General features: G+C 36.2%; 1 protein-coding gene across 4 annotated transcripts in view; it reads right to left on the bottom strand.

Annotated features, from left to right (window-relative positions):
• The window catches only part of AKAP6 (A-kinase anchoring protein 6), a 268,358-nt gene that overhangs the window by 16,211 nt on the left and 233,152 nt on the right, over positions 1–18,995 (bottom strand). For 3 of the 4 annotated variants that reach the window (XM_087951804.1, XM_087951803.1, XM_087951806.1), the window contains one exon: positions 13,671–13,886. The exons of the other annotated variant lie outside the window; for it this stretch is intronic. In XM_087951804.1, coding sequence (XP_087807930.1) covers positions 13,671–13,886 — 216 coding nt within the window. The remainder of the gene's footprint in view (positions 1–13,670; positions 13,887–18,995) is intronic. 4 annotated transcript variants of the gene reach the window in all.

Raw genomic sequence — 18,995 nt, 5'->3', positions numbered from 1 at the left:
ATTAATATTTCTATAGAGAAACAATTATGATGGCAGGTACATAAGGTTTGTACCTTAGCAGAAAAAGTCTGCAGTGTCATTCTAACATACGTACTGTTATAAATAGGACAAATTACAAAAGCAAAGCATTTGCACCACATGCCTTTCTCCATTAACAGTTTTATGGGGTTGAATATTGTATGTATATGTTTACTTCTCTTCTGTCATGTTCTGACCATGCACTAAATATGATTCAATATGTTGTACAGTGCAATCAGGGGTGGGATTCAAATTTTTTATGTGGGCATGGCTTAGTTGGTGGGCATGGCTTGGTAGTCATGTGACTGGGTGGATGTGGCTTGGTGGTCATGTTATTGGCTGGGCGTGGCCAACTCAGTATCACTCACATTGAGGCACGCATCTCCTCACCTGACCTCTCATGACTGTGGGGATGCTGCAACAGTCATAAGTGTGAAAAATGGTCATAAGTCACCTTTTTCAGTGCCATTGTAACTCTGAATGGTAACTCCACACAAGCAAACTACCAACAAAGGAGGGAAAAAAAACTCCAGAAAAGTTCCTGAGACAGGAAGTCTAGTCCTGCCAAGAATGTAATAAGAGTTAACGGAAAGGCAGTTTCTATAAGCAACACCAGAATGTTTCCTTCCTGCCTTCCTTACAGGATTAGGCCAGTAATTTCTTCTAACAACCGGTTCTCCGAACTGCTTAGAATGTTAACAACTGGTTCTAGCGAATAGGTGCGAAGTGGTAGAATCCCACCCCTGAGTGCAATCACAAGAATGACATGGTTATTCCTTACAGAGGTTCAGTAATAGCCCTTCACAAAATTAGATTAAAACTCAAACACGGAGAAGGAATTTCCCCACCACAAGAATTTTGCATTTGAAAATGTGTTAGTATGCTGTGCATTTACTTGGATAAAAATGATCATATTTTCAGATCCACTTCTGCCTAATTCATTAATGTTTACTTGGAACTTCTTGCGTTATAGCCAGAGAATATCCTCTTCATTCAAAATGCAATATTATACTAATATGTAAAACAACAATTATGTTTTATTATGGCTTTTGAGAGGAAAAGGTAATTATTCTATCCCTAGAACAATTATAGTTGAAGTGGATACTAATTAGTAGCTCTGTTTATTCTGAAAGAAAATACAATTAAAGAGGTTCTTTTTTTTAAAAAAAGAGTAGAAATTGTCATCATGTCTATGGGATGTGATAGCAATAACAATTCTACAAACTGCAATGTTATATCAGTATAAGCCACTGCTGTTTCTCAAACACATTGATACTCCAATTCCGGTGAATAATTTCCATAGAAAACACTGGTTATATTTTTTTTATTTCATTTTAAACCAATTGAAACGACAATCACTGGCATACATGTCAAATTGCATAGGTAGAGGATTTGTTTTTCCTGATAATGTCATACAGTAAATTTTATTGAGAATAACTTCCTCTAGAATTAACTATTTGTCAAAGAGTTACATGAGAGGTATACGTGTATATATGTATGTATTTTTGTTTATGTATCTATCTGTGTGTTCATATGTATTGACTGGAATATAATTTTGAATTCAACAGAGCTTTGAGTGTAATGAATGCTTTGTTTCAGAAAAAATATGTATGTTTTAATATCAAGCACATATTTATGTATTTGTGGAAATTTTATGGTATGCATTTAGTATGTGTGCACAAGTGCTTCTATCTTTGTCTGGGTAGCTAATTTAGGGTGTTGTGGAACGACAGTAAATAATTATTTTATTTGCTAGTATTGTAACTTTTTTGGCCAGGAATGGAAAGAGCTGTCAATGCTTTTTTTTCTTTCTTTTTTTCTTTTTTGCCTCATGTGCCAAAATAATTTGGCTGGAACATACTGAAAAGGGGATTGTTGGGACAGGCTTGGATATACACACACATCTCCGGAGCTAACATTTTTGCACCCAATGAAAGCAATGAAAGAAACATTTTTTAAAAGTAAAGACTGGCACCAAAAAATAATCAACTTACTCTCTTTAATGTACTTGTACTTTTTACTTAATTTATTAGTTTTATCAAACATTCTGGGTCCTCCAGAAATTTCCTTTGAATGTTGTACTTTTTGATGCTTACAATTTAAATGTATAGATCAGGGGCATTTAATCTTGGCAAATTTAAGACTTGTAGACTTTAACTCTCCAGAATTCCCAGCTAGCCATGGTATAGATAGATATAAAGACATACTGGTAGATATATATTGCTACACTACTCTGAGAGAAATTCTAATATTTACTGAAATATTTGTAGGATTATAAAAACAGCATTTTTGTCTCTGTTCAGTTTAGAAAAGAGGATCTTGGCTATTAGATCTATCTGGTCATTATTATTACATCAGCAGCAATGTCCCAATCCAGTTTAGCTAGCATTTTAAACAATATTTGTACATGATTAGTGCCAGAATGTGAAGAAGTGGTATGTATTTGAATATTCATTTTACTCAGATAAATGCAGTGTGTATTCAAATATATTTGTTCAAATTCATACTTTCTTTTCACCAGGGATGACCTGTTGGATGTTTCAAATCCACATGCAACCTGTGCATGTGGATTGTAGTTCACTATACAGTTTCCCCCCATTTTTTCCTTGTTAATCTAAATTAGATTATAAACCTGAAGGCACATCCAGTTTCAAGCCCTTGAGTTTGTAGAAAAAGCTTGTACTTTTTAAAATTACCTTCCATTTCGCAATTGCTCTCGGTGTGCAGGTGTGGAACTATAACCAGGCCGTGGAAACATTGAGAAGTTCATGTGCATGTGTGAGAGCATAGACAGCTGCATTTGTGAAAGCAGCACACACACATGCACAAAACCATTTCTCCTCCTCCCCACTCGCCACCATCTCCGCCATTCCACCAAACTGGAAAGGTTGGGAAATACTGAACTATAACACCTTAGAAGTGAGGAGCTGACATTACCAACAGAAGAAAATTAGTGTATTTCAGAACATGCTACAGTTTTCAAGCAAAGTGATGGAAGTGCTTTTCAAAATGGTATAGTAATTTTAATTATAACAATGGTTGGATACCAAAAATTTTATGATGGAAGTTAAAAAAAACCATCCAAACATTAGCTAAATATAAAGCCCAAAGGCTGTAGCAACTCTGGCTCTAACACCTGGCGGAGTAAGATTGATACTGATTCCCAAAGAGACAAATATGCTAGTCTTTTGCAGCAAAGCTAACAAAGAATCTTGTGGCCTCGTAATAGCTTAACATAATTATTGTAGAATAAACTTCCTTTCATAGACTACACAGATAAGGGCATAATAAATCATTAATGTTAAAAAAGTAACAACATTGTAATTTTTAAAAAATCCTTCCTCATCATATATGGGATAGGCTAAAAGTATTGCAAAATAAGTAAATAACCAACATGATTCTTTATTATTGATATAAATGATACTATGACACAATATTCTATAATGTTATTTGAGAAGTTTATTAAATGTGCATACAGTATTTGTTCAGGCTAAGCTTCTAGACTGCAGCCTCTGTTCAAGTTTGGACCCCTTGTCCAAAATTAACTTTTTCAAACACAAAACTCTTGGGTCTTTCTATACTGTTGAGTGAACCTCCTACAGAGGGAATGGCTCTATAAACTTTAGGAACTCATTTATTATGTTGCTCGATCAGACACTGCATTTATTCACACAGTGCTTCTATAAAGCTGAGCTTTCATTAGAGCCATTGGGAGGCCCAAGTCTTTTTCTCTTAACTTGAGAAGGTGAAGCTCAAACAGATAATTAACCATGCAACAATGAAGAGGCTTGCCGAGTAAGCAGTAGTGTGAAAACAGTTACTCCTCACAAAAGAGGGGAAATTAGCTGGCTGGATAAAAGAGGAAGTGTCAGACTGGAAGACTGAAACACAGAAAGGAGGACTGCCAGCAGATTGCTCTGATGCATCATGAATGCCATTTTTAATACGTAAACTCCGCAGCTGTCCTAATCCAAATGCATTTCAAACATCATGCATTATGAGGAACCACACTGAAAAGATTGCCCTTAAACTTCCCATGTTCCTCTTTTTAATTGTTGTCAAAAATTGCCAACAGCGAAATGTCACAAGCCCTCAGTGCAGCATCTTTGTTCACCATGCCAGGGCAAAGAAGAACTTCTGAAAGAGAGAAATTCACTATCTTGGTTATAACAAAACATATCATGTTTTTTCCCCCCATGGGAAGACTAATCTCTCCAGAAACAGAAAGTTAGGTTTGATTCTGTTATTTTCGTACAGAACAGATTTTATTTATTGTGTGTATTCTTTTTCTAAACTACTATATCTAGAATGGTGTTCCCTGAAGCAAGTTTTTTTTTCCTTTTTGGCAGAGGTTCAGGTGCATGCAGTGCCAAAAGAAATAGAATAAACAAACACTGCTTAATGCAGCTGGCTAGGTAATTTACATATTACTGCACACCAAACATGGAGACCTGAATATGGATTAGAGTTCCTGTTATGACACAAATGCTATATAAAGAAAATGAAAATTCTAGCTACCCCTCAATTTACCGTTCTCAAGAGTGACATTTTTCTGTGCAATATATGTAGAAACATGTATGTGCATTTTAGGAATACATTAGCATCCACAAAAGAAAATTATTGGGCAGAAAAATATATATGAGAAAATTGATACTCTGGGTGTTGCTTCATAGCCTTAAATAGGCATTTACCTGAAATACCTGTAGGATTAAACCAGGAGCCACACAGAAGCTTCTCATCAGCCCAGCTATGTATTTTATAGGTATTTATTAATTTTGTGGGAAGATCTGAAAGCAAGACTACTTCACTGAGGATATTTATTAAGCACTCTTAAAGCTCATGAATGTCTGCTCATACTCATTGGCATTGGAAATGTTGTAACATGCAGTCTTAAGTTACCTGGAGAATATCAGAATGAAATTAGTTAATAAAAAAATTAAGTACCACTTATTTATTAATTTATTTTAATTTATACTTTAGTGTATTGTGAATTAATAAAAGCACCGAGCAAAATACAAAACAAGTAAGACATCTGTCTTGATAGCATTTTGTATCAGGAATGGACATACCGATATTTATTTACTTAATCAAATTTCAGATCAAATATATGGCTCAGGGACTATTATATGGCCTGTATAATTCAGTACATAGCTTCAAATCAGTTTAATTAATTCAGTGAGAAAAACCTTTTAATAAATGTTCTCTAGTAGTTCAAGGCAGCTTAGTGAATGTTTCTCTGTGTGTGTGTGTGTGTGTGTGTGTGTGTTTCATTTTATTCCTTCCATAACAACCCTGTAAGGTAGGTTAGATTGAGAGACATTGACTGATCCAACCCCCCCCCCCCACCCCCCAGTATTTCTGTAAAGTTTGATGACTCATATCTAAAAGGAACAGCTATAGAATAAACCATATGTGATAAAACTGCAATTAAAGACATTTTAAATCTAACCAAATAAATGTGTGTTTCAAGAAGATGGATACTTCAGGATGCCATGATGTACAGCTTTGACCTGATCCAGCAAGGGTGTTTTTCTGTTCATAATGCATCTAACACCAGGACAAGAAAAGACACACACACATGCAATCCTCCAACTATGAGACTCATTAGAGGATTGCATATGTGTGTGTACATTCTCAGAAGGAGCAAATACTACTGAGGGAGATGATCACTTACCAGGCAAGGAGAAAAGGGATTGAATCCCAGAGCCCTTGTACTATAGTTTGACCCTCAGACAACTATGATAATGAGCAGTCTATAATAACAGCAGAGGGTTATTCTGCTCTCTCCTGCAATAACATTTGAGTTCCTAACAACTCAGATTATGTGATTCTTCCAAAATATTTTTCATGCAGTCTGTGCAATTAGTGCAATAGTAGTCAGGTTAAACCTTTGTCATTACTAGAACATAATAAAACTGCAGATTATTTGCAGAGAATACTCATTGTGGGTTTTTTGTTCTAAGTTTTACATGAGTTTACAAAAACTTTTTCAAAAGTTTTATACTTTTTTTTCTCCATTATTTCCTTCTGCTCAAAATAATTACCTAATTTGCCATTAAGTCATTTAATTAGGGGTTGTCCATACTAAGTGACAATTTATCCAAATAACAAAACCATGGCTCTTCCATTTGTCTCTTCAGTAGATTCCCCCCACCCACCCTCAAAAAAGTATGTAATGACCATCAGACCACTTATTTGTTTTGCTTTTTCTTAAGGAAAAAGGAAAGAACAGGGACACCATTAGGACCAACTTTACCAAGATGTGCTTTCTTTTCCCAAAAAGCACAAAAGGAGAAGTGGATGAGGATATCGGCTTAACAGCAATGCATCATTTTAACACATTTTGTTTTCCAGGTTTGCTTTTCATTCATTATAAAGAATCTGGGATTTTTCCCAACTTCTCTCAAATGGCACTTTCAGCAGCCTCTTTTGACTCCTAAGAATAAGCAACCAAGAGAAAAGGCTTCTGGAAAGAAAATGCTTGGTAGTTTTTTTTAAAAAAAATAAGCTGTCTCACTACTGCAGATTTTTCCAAGTTCTTACAACTCTAATTAAAATGTGGTAATTGGTTATGTTACCTCAATTACCATGATGCACGGACACTGATGCAGAGCGACACCAATTGAATCCCTTGAGTGTTATACCCTAAGGCCATCCCATTTATTGTGGCCTTATTATTTTCAATTATGTGGCTGGATGTACAGCATACTTTCAAAGCCAACGCACATGGGAATTGTGCTGGACACACAGAACAGTGTACTTACAGAAATGTTCAGCGGTAGATAAAAATTTGCATGATGGAATGGAAGTGCTTCTCAAAACCATACGAATAATACACATCAGGAATATTATATATAATCAGTAACAGGCTATTAGGCTATTCCAAACTGATAATACTGCTTCAGAATTTCTGTGTCTCTATTGGGAATTAGTAACTTGTAGATTGGAACAGAAAAAAACAACAAGCAGGTTTTATCTGAGATAAATTTAAAGTCTAAGTCAGAGAAATCAAAGAATAGGAAAGGACAAAAATCTTTTCAAAAGTCCACTAGAGTTGCTGTCCGATAAATCTAAATAAATAACACGCTTACTTTGCATGATTTTTTCCCTTCTTAATTCTTTCTCAGCTTTATGTTGGGAGTGAGTGGTTAAATAAATAAAATGTGTTTTTATATTATAAAATATATTTAAGGAGCAATCTTATGCAAACTCAGTCAGAAGTAAGACTGTGGACTGGATTTATCCAAGGCATTATGCCTTGTTTGTTTAACCATGGTTTAAGAAACAAACAACAATTGCTGGCTTCACACAAAAATTAAGCCACAGATCATTCCATGCATTTATTCACATGACAGCAGCATGCACTAAACATATTAAATGAAAACCAATCATTTTGGATTAGTAAAATATGTGTACCCAACCCACATGGTTTGCTGCCTGGAAAGTAGGGACAGGAATATGATACAGCCCCCCTGGGGTGGGAATATAAATTATTTTTTTTTTTTAAAAAAAAATTTTAAAAAATTTAAAACTTAACCCCTTTGATTTGAAAGGAAGGGGGGGGGACGTTCTGTGTGTAAAGTATACAACGTGGTGAGAAACGGCGCGCACGCCATTACCCCCAGGTTTCTTTCCCCTTTGGGGTTCGTTCCCCGACCACTGCTCTAGAAACAATGGATTTAGAGCAAAATCTGGCCACTGAATGGGTAGCTTAAACACAAGGGTGAATACCTCACACTGTCTATTTTTTTCCTGAATAGGAGACAAAAGAAGCATCAAAGCAACCCCTAGTTAAGCCTTCTATGTTTTCATTTTCCTCAGGAAATGAAAAAAAAGAGATAGCATATAAGGGTCTAATGAATAAACTGGCCTTCGGAAAAAAGGTGAGGAAGAAGGCAAGGGAAATAAGTGTGGGGGCTTCTTGTTCAATTGTCATTTTCTTTTCAAAGTCGAGTATAAAAATACAAAATTGTTCATATTTACACATGTTTATTATGAACAATTTAAACATTTCCAAGTTTTAGCTGGGAAAACATTAGCTTTCAGTTACCTTCAGTTAAAGAGTATTAAAATGTCACTTTCACAATATTAAAAAGTTTTCATCAGAATATAAAATACTGTATGGAACAGCTATAAAATACAGACAAGTATACAGACACACATATGCAAACACAATATTAAAAGAAAAGAGTTTATTCTAAGAAGATTCCTTGAATTACTTCATAGTTAGTTTACTATCCAAAATTTAGAGCATTCTATTCAAAATGCTACTTTTCATAGATGCTGAATGCAACTCCCAGAATTGGTCAAGATGGCTTAGAATTCAGGGAGTTTTACTCAACACAGTGGAATGGCTTCCTCAGAGGAAGAGAAGTTTAGTAATCATTATGAATTTCACACACAAGTAACATATTTCAGAACCATTAGAGAAGGAAAGAGAGCTTGCAACCAAAGGGAAGAATAGTGGATTAGCAATTAGACAACTGGATGGACTGAATTAATTTAGTGTTGCTTACTAATTTTACCTTCATTGGGAATGTTAAGATGGCCTGGTAATCCATGCTGTTCTTAGATCCAGAGTGGAAGAAACTAAAGAGATGTTATTGTTCATACACATGTTTTGAACATTGAGACATTGGCATACACCATTACAAAAATGGCAGCCATGATGTCTCTGTGTGTATTATTTTTAAAACAGTTGCACATTCAAAAGAGGGGAATAGAAGGGTCATGCATTAATGCAAATTTGGGGAAGTTAAACTGAAGTATAAAGTCCTTCTTTCTAGAAAATATGAAAATACTGGTTGTGTTAAACAAATTCAGGATTCACAGGGAAAAGAAAATAACAATTGCCTAACATGTCTTTCGATCACCCGGTGTTTTTCATCCCAAAATGGAATTTTGGACAGCCAGCTAATAGTCCCAACCTGGAGTCCCTTTACTTATGCTTTCTTCCTTTGGGAGCAGAGGAGGAAGAAAAGAAGAAAGAAATAATACTGAAATTAAATAGAGAAATTAAACACTTGATTAAATCTTTGAGCAGTAATAATAGAATGCCACTAGATACCATTAGTAAAAAAAATGGAGAAAAGAAAATGTTAGAACAGCACTTTAAAGAAAGGATGGAAATAGCTCCTGACCTTTCATATTGCATGATGTATTGATCCAAGTAATCTTTTTCCATATCAGTGACTCTTAATAATACCAAGTAAGATGCCATCAGAGATGCAAACACATCCTCTTTGTTTTATATATTACAGTATATTTTGGACAACCTCAATTAAAACACACATACACACACAGTTTCCCAGGGAAACTATTCATTTGCCAAGACTGGCACAACATCAGCTCAAGGAAATAGACAAGGCAGAGAAAACAATTTTGGGATCAACCCAAGAAATGACTACACAGGAACTGAATGAAAGGAAATGCTGTAAAATGCCAGCTTGGAATTGGGAGACAGCGAATGCAGCAGAAGCTAACAAAATTCAATTCCAACCAGAACATTTGGATTCTAAGAACTCTTTCATCACTGGAAAAATACTTACATACGAAGGCCCACCTTTTTATATGGTGCATATGTTTGCAGCTACAAGTCTCCACAAAACAAAAATATCATCTGTGCTCTAAATCAAACCTAGAAAAAAAAAAATTTAATAGCTGCTGTATCTTGGCAGGAAACAAGTTGTGTTCCCTACTAGGTAAAAGATAATTCAGTCCAACAAACAAGGCCAGGTTTTCCCAGGCAAAATGAGAACAAAGCAGTGTGGAGCTTGGGAAGTTCTGTCCAGTCCTGAGACAAAAAAAAAACATAGTGCTTGTACACTCATTCTACCTCACCTCCCCATCAATTCCTATACAAATAAAATCACAAGACTACTTCACTCCTGCTGCAGAAGCAGCATTCACCTTTAATTAACACATATCCACTTATTTAGAGGTACTGCAGTACCTCCAAGCAGTTGCCTGCCTGGAAAAGAGAAAACTGGTTCCCAACAGCAGCACTCTTGTGTGTTCAGCAGCCCACCAGGTTTTCCCCTGGCTGCTCCTTGCCTCTGCTTGAGGCAGAACAGAACAGGACCTTCTAGAAGGTGAAATTGAAATAGAAGCACAACGCAAAAGAACAGCTCACTGTTGATTGCAGGTATTTTAAGTGAAACAAGAGGGGAAAAAAATCACCCTCTCTGCTCCCGGCCATATGTCATATGTTCACCAGCTACTCTGTATGAGAACATAGGGAGTGAGACAGAAATGGTTTGCTGTAGGGTTAGTGGAGTTGCCATACTTCCAGTGTGCTGTTCGTGCAAAATCAAACAACTGTTGGGGGCAAAGGTGGATTTTACAAAGACATCAACCATACTGTATGTCTGCTTCTTCACAAAACATTTCTTCCACAGTGCATAATTAACCTGTGGAATTCACTGCCACCATTGAATTAGCTTTAAATTTTAAAGCAGGGTTTTAAAAAGCTTTATATAGTGATTGAATATATTTATAGTCTATCAATGGCTTGAACACACCTGGCTTCCAAATTAATGGCAGGAGAACAAAGGTGGTTGAGGCTAGAAAAACATCTCATTGCCCACTCTGAGAAACAAAATGCTGGACAAAGATGGATTTTGGCCTGATCCAGCAGTGCTTTTCTTAAGTTCTGGTCTTTATGTTTCGAGTTGCCTTAGGAATACTGGTGAAAAACCTGAAATTATTAAGCCAAACGGACCCTGTCAATCAACAGCTAAAAAAAATGGAGGGCATTACTAATATTTGCCAAGGATGATATGACTTTTCTGCAGTACAGTAGTTTGGAACAGATTAGATGTAAAACAATTCTAATACAGGTAATACTTGATTTATGATGACAATTGGGCCTGTAATTTCACTCATTAATTGTTGTGGTCATAATATGAAGCATCACATGACAAGAATTGAAGGTACAACTTTTTTTTTTATTACAATGGTCATTAAGCAATCATCTGGTGGTAAACCAGATGCATTTTCCTCAAGGATGTTTTTGCTGGAAACTGGAGGCAAATGCTGGAAATCGGCAAAAATCATGGTTATCTGACTGTGGGATGCTGCAAATGGCAGTAAAAGTGAGCTAATTGCCAAGTGCCCAAAATGTGATCATATGACTATGGGGTGTGTGTGCAGCTTTGTAACTCTGAAAACAGGTCATAAGTAACTCTAGGGATAGTTCATAGTAACTTCGAACTATTGTTAAACAATCAGTCATAAGTTAAGAACTATATAATAATTCAAATTCAAACACAACATTTATGACCTCACATTTCCCTTGTTCTGTGATTTTATTAGTGATTAATTTGGCAATGCTGCTATAGCAGAAAAAAAACCCATGAAATATTTAGATATGAACTAGTGGTCATTGGCAGGTAAATGATACATACCTAAAACTGCAACAATGACTGCATCTCAAATGATCCATTTGTTAAAATACTGAAGTTTGCTGATGACACAACAGTGATTTGTCTCATTCGAGACAACAATGAACCTGGATACAGACAGGAGGTTATACAACTTGCTTCGTGGTGTAACGAACAATCTGGAACCGAACACACTCAAAGCCATAGAAATGGTGGTAGACTTTAGAAGAAACCCTCCCATACTACCACCTCTTACAATACTAGACAACACAGTATCAACAGTAGAGACCTTCAAATTTCTAGGTTCTACTATATCACATGACCTAAAATGGACACCTAACATCAAAAACATCATCAAAAAAGCACAACAAAGAATGTTCCTTCTGCGCCAACTCAGAAAACTCAAATTGCCCAAGGAGCTGCTAATACAGTTCTACAGAGGAATTATTGAGTCTATCATCTGCACCTCTATAACTGTCTGGTTTGGTTCTGCAACCCAACAGGACAGACACAGACTTCAGAGGATAATTAGGACTGCAGCAAAAACGATTACTACCCACCTGCCTTCAATTGAGGACCTTTATACTGCACAAGTCAAAAAGAGGGCTGTGAAAATATTTACAGACCCCTCACATCCCGGACATAAACTGTTTCAACTCCTTCCCTCAAAACGACGCTGTAGAGCACTGCACACCAGAACAACTAGACACAAGAACAGTTTTTTTCCTGAAAGCCATCACTTTGCTAAACAAATAATTCCCTCAACACTGTTCAACTATTTACAAAGTGTACATTACTATTACTGTTAATCTTCTCATCACTCCTTATCACCCATCCCCTCCCACTTGTGATTGTAGGACTGTAACTTTGTTGCTTGTATCCTTAAGATTTATATTGACTGTTTCCTAGTATGATTTGATTGTTGATTGTACCCTATTACTATCATTAAGTGTTGTACGTTATGATTCTTGATTCTTAATGAATGTACCTTTTCTTTATGTATACTGAGAGTATTTACACCAAGACAAATTCCTTGTGTGTCCAATCACACTTGGCCAATAAAGTATTCTATTCTATTCTATTCTATTCTATTCTATTCGCAAAAACCAGTTCCATAGACTTGTACAATATCATAATGCCTCTGCCTCATTCCCTATCACAACACTAATTGAAGATTATCCTAAAAGGGCAATCCCATATGTTAATTTATATTGTTTTATTTGTTTCCTAGTATGATTTGATTGCTTATGAGTAACCTATGACTATCATTAAACGTTGTATCTTATGATTCTTGATGAATGTATTTTATTTTTTCTTACGTACAATGAGAGTATATGCACCAAAGACAAATTCCTTGCATGTCCAATCACACTTGGCCAATAAAGAATTCTATTCTATTCTATTCTATTCTATTCTATTCTATTCTATTCTATTCTATTCTAAAAAGAATGTCTACACTTGATTTGTAAAAAAAAGAAAGAAAAAAGTTTGGACTGAATCTTAAGGAAGATTGAGGTTATTTATCTACTATTAGGTTTTGTTTTCCAGAAATCATTTCATTCAGTATAGACATTACACAATGTAAAATACAGAATTGTATTCTCTTAAATAAATTCTGTTCAACCCATTAATCAGTTGATTCCATCCATGTAGAAATTACAATGAGAAAAAAATCCAAAAGCAAATTATTTGGCTCCTATGGTACCTGACTATATAATAATAATAATGATAATGATAATGATGATGATAATAACAATAACAATAATAACAATAACAACAATAACGATAACAACAACAACAATAATAATACCTGGTGACAGCAGAATCGACAAGAAACAACTTGAAAAAGTCACCAAATATCAGGACTTGAGAATCGAACTGCAGAGACTGGTTCCAGTGGTAATCGGCACACTGGGTGCTATGCCTAAAGACTTAGGCAAGCACTTAAAAACAATTGGCGCTGACAAGACCACCATTGGTCAGCTGCAGAAGGCCACCTTACTGGGATCTGCTTGCATAATCTGCCGATACATCACGCAGTCGTAAACACTTGGGAAGTGTTCAACTAGTGATTTGTGATATGAAATCCAGCATGGTTATTTCGTTTGCTGTGTATACTATCATTTTTGTGAATAACAGCAACAACAACAATAATAATAATAATAATAATAATAATAATAATAATAATAATAATGGTTGAGACAATGGAACAGTAAGTCCAATGGGAATGAATGGGAAGGGAAGGGGGTAAGTCAGACGGGTATCACTTACTGGATGCTTTGCCAACTTCTTCTGCAATCTAGTTTGCCACTGGACTGCTTGCATGATGATAGCTTCCCACCTTCTTTCAAGATTTACAATTATCAGCTGCATTGACTGATGGTCCGCATTCAGATTACAGGTATCCTGATCATCAAGGAGGTGTTGGCACAAACGTAACACTGAGCCTACCCCTCGACGCCTCTGCTTGATTTCACAGCACAGAGACTGTGGACAGAAGAAGGGTCAATGTCAATATACTGTTATTGATTTTAATGGATTTTTATGGTCATCTTTTATGTTTTGCATTTTGTTTTGGTTGTTGTTGTTTTGCCACCTTGAGCTCCTATACAAATAGAAAGGTGGGGTACAAAGCAAACATATATGTTACATGTATAACCACTCTAACAGATAGTCTTCGACTTACACCAGTTCATTTAGTGACTGTTCGAACTTACAACAGCACTGAAAAAAGTGACTTATGACCATTTTTACACTTATGACCGTTGCAGTATCCCCATGGTCACTTGATAAAAATTCAAATAGGTGGCAATTGACTCATATGTATGATGGTTGCTGTGTCCTATGGGTCAGATGATCACTTTTCATGACCTTCTAACAAGCAAGGTCAATAGGGAAGCCAGATTCACTTAACAATCGCAGTGATTCATTTAACAACTGTGGCAAGAAAAGTTGTAAAATGGGGCAAAACCCACTTTTAACAAATGTCTCACTTAGCAACATAAAATCTGGGGCTCAATTTTGGTTATAAGTCGAGGACTACCTGTACATTGTAACACATGCATTGCAAGAATTATTATTTGTAGATTGCAGCAGCTCTTGGGTGAACAACAGTCAGATCAAAATGCAAATGCGTTCCTATAAAGCTGGATTGCTAATTTTAAAAATAATATATCAGTGATGTATTCCTTCTTTCTTCAAACTTTTTAGAAGCCATATTGTTGGTGCCATAGACTTAACTCATTTATATTCACTAAGACAATTTTTTTTAAAAAAGTTTGTTCCCTAATTAAAATAGATTTTTTTAAATAAAAAAGTTGCCTTTTTAGATGATTCTACACTGCTTCACAATGGGAGGGACGGGAACTGCTACAAAATCCTAAAAGTTGGAAAGCTCCAAAGGAAGACTTTTTATTTTCAGGGCAATGGCTTACATTATATTTGTAAACAGATTCCTAACTAGAGTGATTAAGCCTACTTCATCAAATTGAACTTTGTCTACTTTATAAGTTTTGGAAATAAATTATTGGTAAAGAGACTACATTATATAGGGGGATCCTTCCATGATATATATGGGAATGAATGGATCAAAAAAGAGGGAGAGAAAGATGTTACCATCTTGACCTCTAGTTAGGACTTACCAAATGGAAAACCTACATGATAATAGTCCTGACATGTGTCTCTTGCTGGGGACAGTGGCTTGTGGTCTGCAGCCTGATTATATATACAAGGCCATTTCCTTCCAAAACTCTGTCCGTCCATCCCCTGTGTGCCTGCAGAAGAGTACTTGCTGAGGCAGGATGGAAATTTAGAGACAAGTGCTTTCTGCAGAAGCTTCCCTTTTATAGAATGCCCCACCACCAGAAATAAGATCTGTATTCTTCAGTCTTGATTTTTAGCAAGCTGTTAAAAACTTGGCTTTTCCAAGTATCTTCAGGATGATGGAGTTAAGTTTGAATCTAATAATAACATGTATAAGGGAACTATGAGTACTGATGCAATTTACTGATTGTTTGACAGATGGTTTATACTATCTAGTATAATACTATCTAGTATAGTTTATGCTATATACACCACAAGTATTGATATTTTTGATTATTTTATTACTGATTCTCTGCTCTAAATTACTTAAGAGTTTGAAGGAGCGAAGCAATGTAAGGACCTTGAAATACATGTATCCGAGTCGCCTTTCGAGAACTGGCTAGCATACAAGTTTGATAAATAAAAAATGCCGTACGAATTACTTTACATTGCTGAGTAGAATCTTATATCCAGACTTGGCTATTATAATTTGACCTATGTGGGGCTCCCCTTGGTTCTAATCCTATATTTAGTATAGAACTGAGGAGAACATATTTATGCCTTTGTAAAAAAAAAAAGCATTACAATGGACAATATCCAGGTAAAAACCAAAGAGCTTTAAACTTCTGTGTGGCTTGGGTCCAGACCACCTGAGAGAACGTATGGGGTCCATAAGACATTCCCTTCCAATTTGAGATCATCTGAAAAGATTTGTCTACAATTGCCATGGTGTATCCCATAGCATCTCATAATGAAGTGTTTTTTTCTGTGGGAGCTCTAATTCTTTGTAATGATAAGCTGGTAGCCTAATCTTTTTATTTTCCTTTTTAAAAGCCATGTAAAGCAGGGGTCCCCAACCACCGGTCCGGGGACCGTACCGGTCCGCGGAACAAGTCCTACCGGGCCGCTGGTTGCTGGGCGCCGCCATCTTTTTGATGAAAAAGTGCTTCGGTGAGCTTTTCCGGGTAGAAAGCTCACCGGAAGCACTTTTCATCAAAAAGATGGCGGCGCTCAAGCTTTCGTGAGCTTTTCCAGGTAGAAAGCCATTTCTACCCGGAAAGCTCACCGAGCGCTGACGCCATCTTTTCATCAAAAAGATGGCGGCGCCCAGCTGATGCCGGTACCGGGCCGCGGCACCCAGCTGATGCCGGTACCGGGCGCGGCATAAAAAAGGTTGGGGATCACTGATGTAAAGAACCTGCTAAAAGAGCTTTTCACCTGGTGAGTTTAATTGTTTTAATATTTCAGGCATTTTGATTTTATCTCTAATTGTAAACTGCACAGAGATTCACTAGGCGGTTGGTATGATAACCTAAAAATGACTATGTATTGGGGACTCATTCTATCATTTTGGCACCCAGAAATTGAAGTTATATTTACAGAATGTTCTCAGATATAAATCTACCATCATCAAAGACAGAGGACAGTACACCTTTAAGCAGAGCTTTTCAAGTAGATAGTTACAGAAGTTCTGATTCTGTTTATCAGACTTCACACAAACCACAACAATCTTGAATATTTTTACTCTCCAGAGAATCACTTCCATATTCAGTTAGTAACCAACAGCCGAAGCTTCACAGACTCAACATTGCTAGATAATATCTTTTTATTACAAAGAACTATAAAAGCAGATCTGCCTGTTACAAAATCCAGGATTTAATATCAAACAGAGAGATACATATGTGCGTATACATCAATTTAACAACCCATTAAAGGGGATATGATGTCCATTAAATCTGAATGACCATAAATTATGGTTGTACTTTATTGCATTAATTTATGCCACTTGCATTATTACATAGTTGTTGTCAACAATCATTTCCTGGAAGACCTCTATTTAACAGACAGATATTCATTTAATGGACGTTAAACGGGGTGGCAACTGAATGAAAAAAATGTCCATTGCATCAGATCAAAGGCCCATTAAGCTGTGATTTCACTGTACATATCTCATCCCAGGCTTGAAATCCTAGGCCATTTCCTCTGTTCTCTTGAGTCAACAGTCTTTTACATTTCTTGTCCTTGTCATGAGTACTACATACATCCGCTACACATTTACATAACAATTCTGTGTGGTCTCAATTCCCTGATTGCACTCACAACTTCATGAACTTATTTATTCATGAGGTTCCTAAGCTGCTCCAATCAGTTATGATGGGCATAATAACTTATATCACTGAATATAGGATATGTGCATGCATGTATAAGCCTTTCTCAAGAAGGACCCTTTCCAGTCCAATCCAATCAGAATAGAGCTAGAAGGGACCTTGAGGTCTTCTAGTCCAGCCCCTCCCAAACCCAAAGATGAATCAAATTGTTAGGTATGTCAGCTTCAGGCAGGTGTAGTCATGTTCTTTCCTCTCGAAGGTGACAAGAAGGAAATTTTTAAATCACAAATGGCCAAAGGAGAAAATTCTCTGATCCACTGTTCAAGGGGGCTGATGTAAACAAAGAAGATGTGCTATTTTACTTTTCCTTCCTAGGAAGGATCACCTTGTCACTAGTAAGTGAACACACACACACACACACATTATTTATAGATGGTTACAAAATATAAAGGTCACAATGTCAGTGAAAGAGTGACTTATTATGAATACATAAAACTACAAAGCATGAAGATGCCAGTTTTTGAAATACACATCGTTTCATTGGACTGGATGATAAAGGAAAATAGGTAGCAAAAGATCTAGCTATTCTGCACATGAGTACTAGCAGTTTATAATTATGAAATTATTTCATTACTTCTGTGAACACTTTTTAATGGACCAAGATAATTTTGGAAACCTGACTATTTAGCTTCAATATTTGTGTTTTGTATTTCATTTATTGAAACATGTAATAGAAAGATCTAGAATGCGGAGATAATTCATACTAAGCAGTATTTCTTTTTACTTCTGTCCTGTTGTAATGCTTCATATTTGCTTCCATTATCACTCATTGTACATCTGAAGATTTACAATCAGCATTATACAGTATTTTTAACACTTTTGAAAAAGGACACAGATGTTACTCAGCTCTGGATTAAGTTCAGTATTTAGTTTACAGTGATGTTCTGCACACTTTTACCATACTATAATATATTATTCACATTCAAGCCCTTATAGAGCAATTTAATTGTATAAAATGACAACATTTACTGAACAATCCTATGTATCAAAATATACAATGCATTTGATATGTGGAAGGTATACAAGTAGTCCTTGAATTACAACTGGAATTAAGCCCATAATTTAGATCATAAATCATGACAGTTGTAAAGTGGATCACCAGGGTGACCAGACTCAATTTTATGATCTTTTTTGCAGTGGCTGTTAAGCAAATGCATCAGTCATTAAGCGAATCCATTGTTCAGTGTAGGGTGGTTTTTTGCTAGAAACGACAAGTATAGTAAATGCCAGTTTGGGGCAAAAACATTATAAATCTCAGTCATGTGACCATGGGAGACTGCAAACAACCATAAATATGGACAAGCTACTGAGTGCCCAAAATGCGGTCATGTGACCATGCGGGGGGGGGGGGAGGGGGAAGGGGGAAGATCTGGGCCCTATGTAGGTTTTTGGTGATCCATTGCAATCATAAGTTGAGGAGTAAAGGTAATTCTCAACCTACAACCACAACTGAGCCCCCAATTTCTGTTGCAAAGCGAGGCAGTTGTTAAGTGAATTTGTCCCATTTTATGACCTGTTTTGGAACAGTTGGTAAGTGAATCACTGAAGTTGTTAAGTTAGTAACATGGCTTTTAGGTGATTCTGGTTTTCATTGATTTTGCTTCTCAGAAGGTCACAAAAGGTGATG

The sequence above is a fragment of the Notechis scutatus genome, chromosome 1 (genome assembly GCF_049901735.1).
Source record: "Notechis scutatus isolate UNSWTSFEM ecotype Mainland chromosome 1, rNotScu1.2, whole genome shotgun sequence".
Lineage (NCBI taxonomy): Eukaryota > Metazoa > Chordata > Lepidosauria > Squamata > Elapidae > Notechis > Notechis scutatus.
Note: the sequence above shows the minus strand (reverse complement) of the source record. Positions and strands in the feature narration are given on the sequence as shown.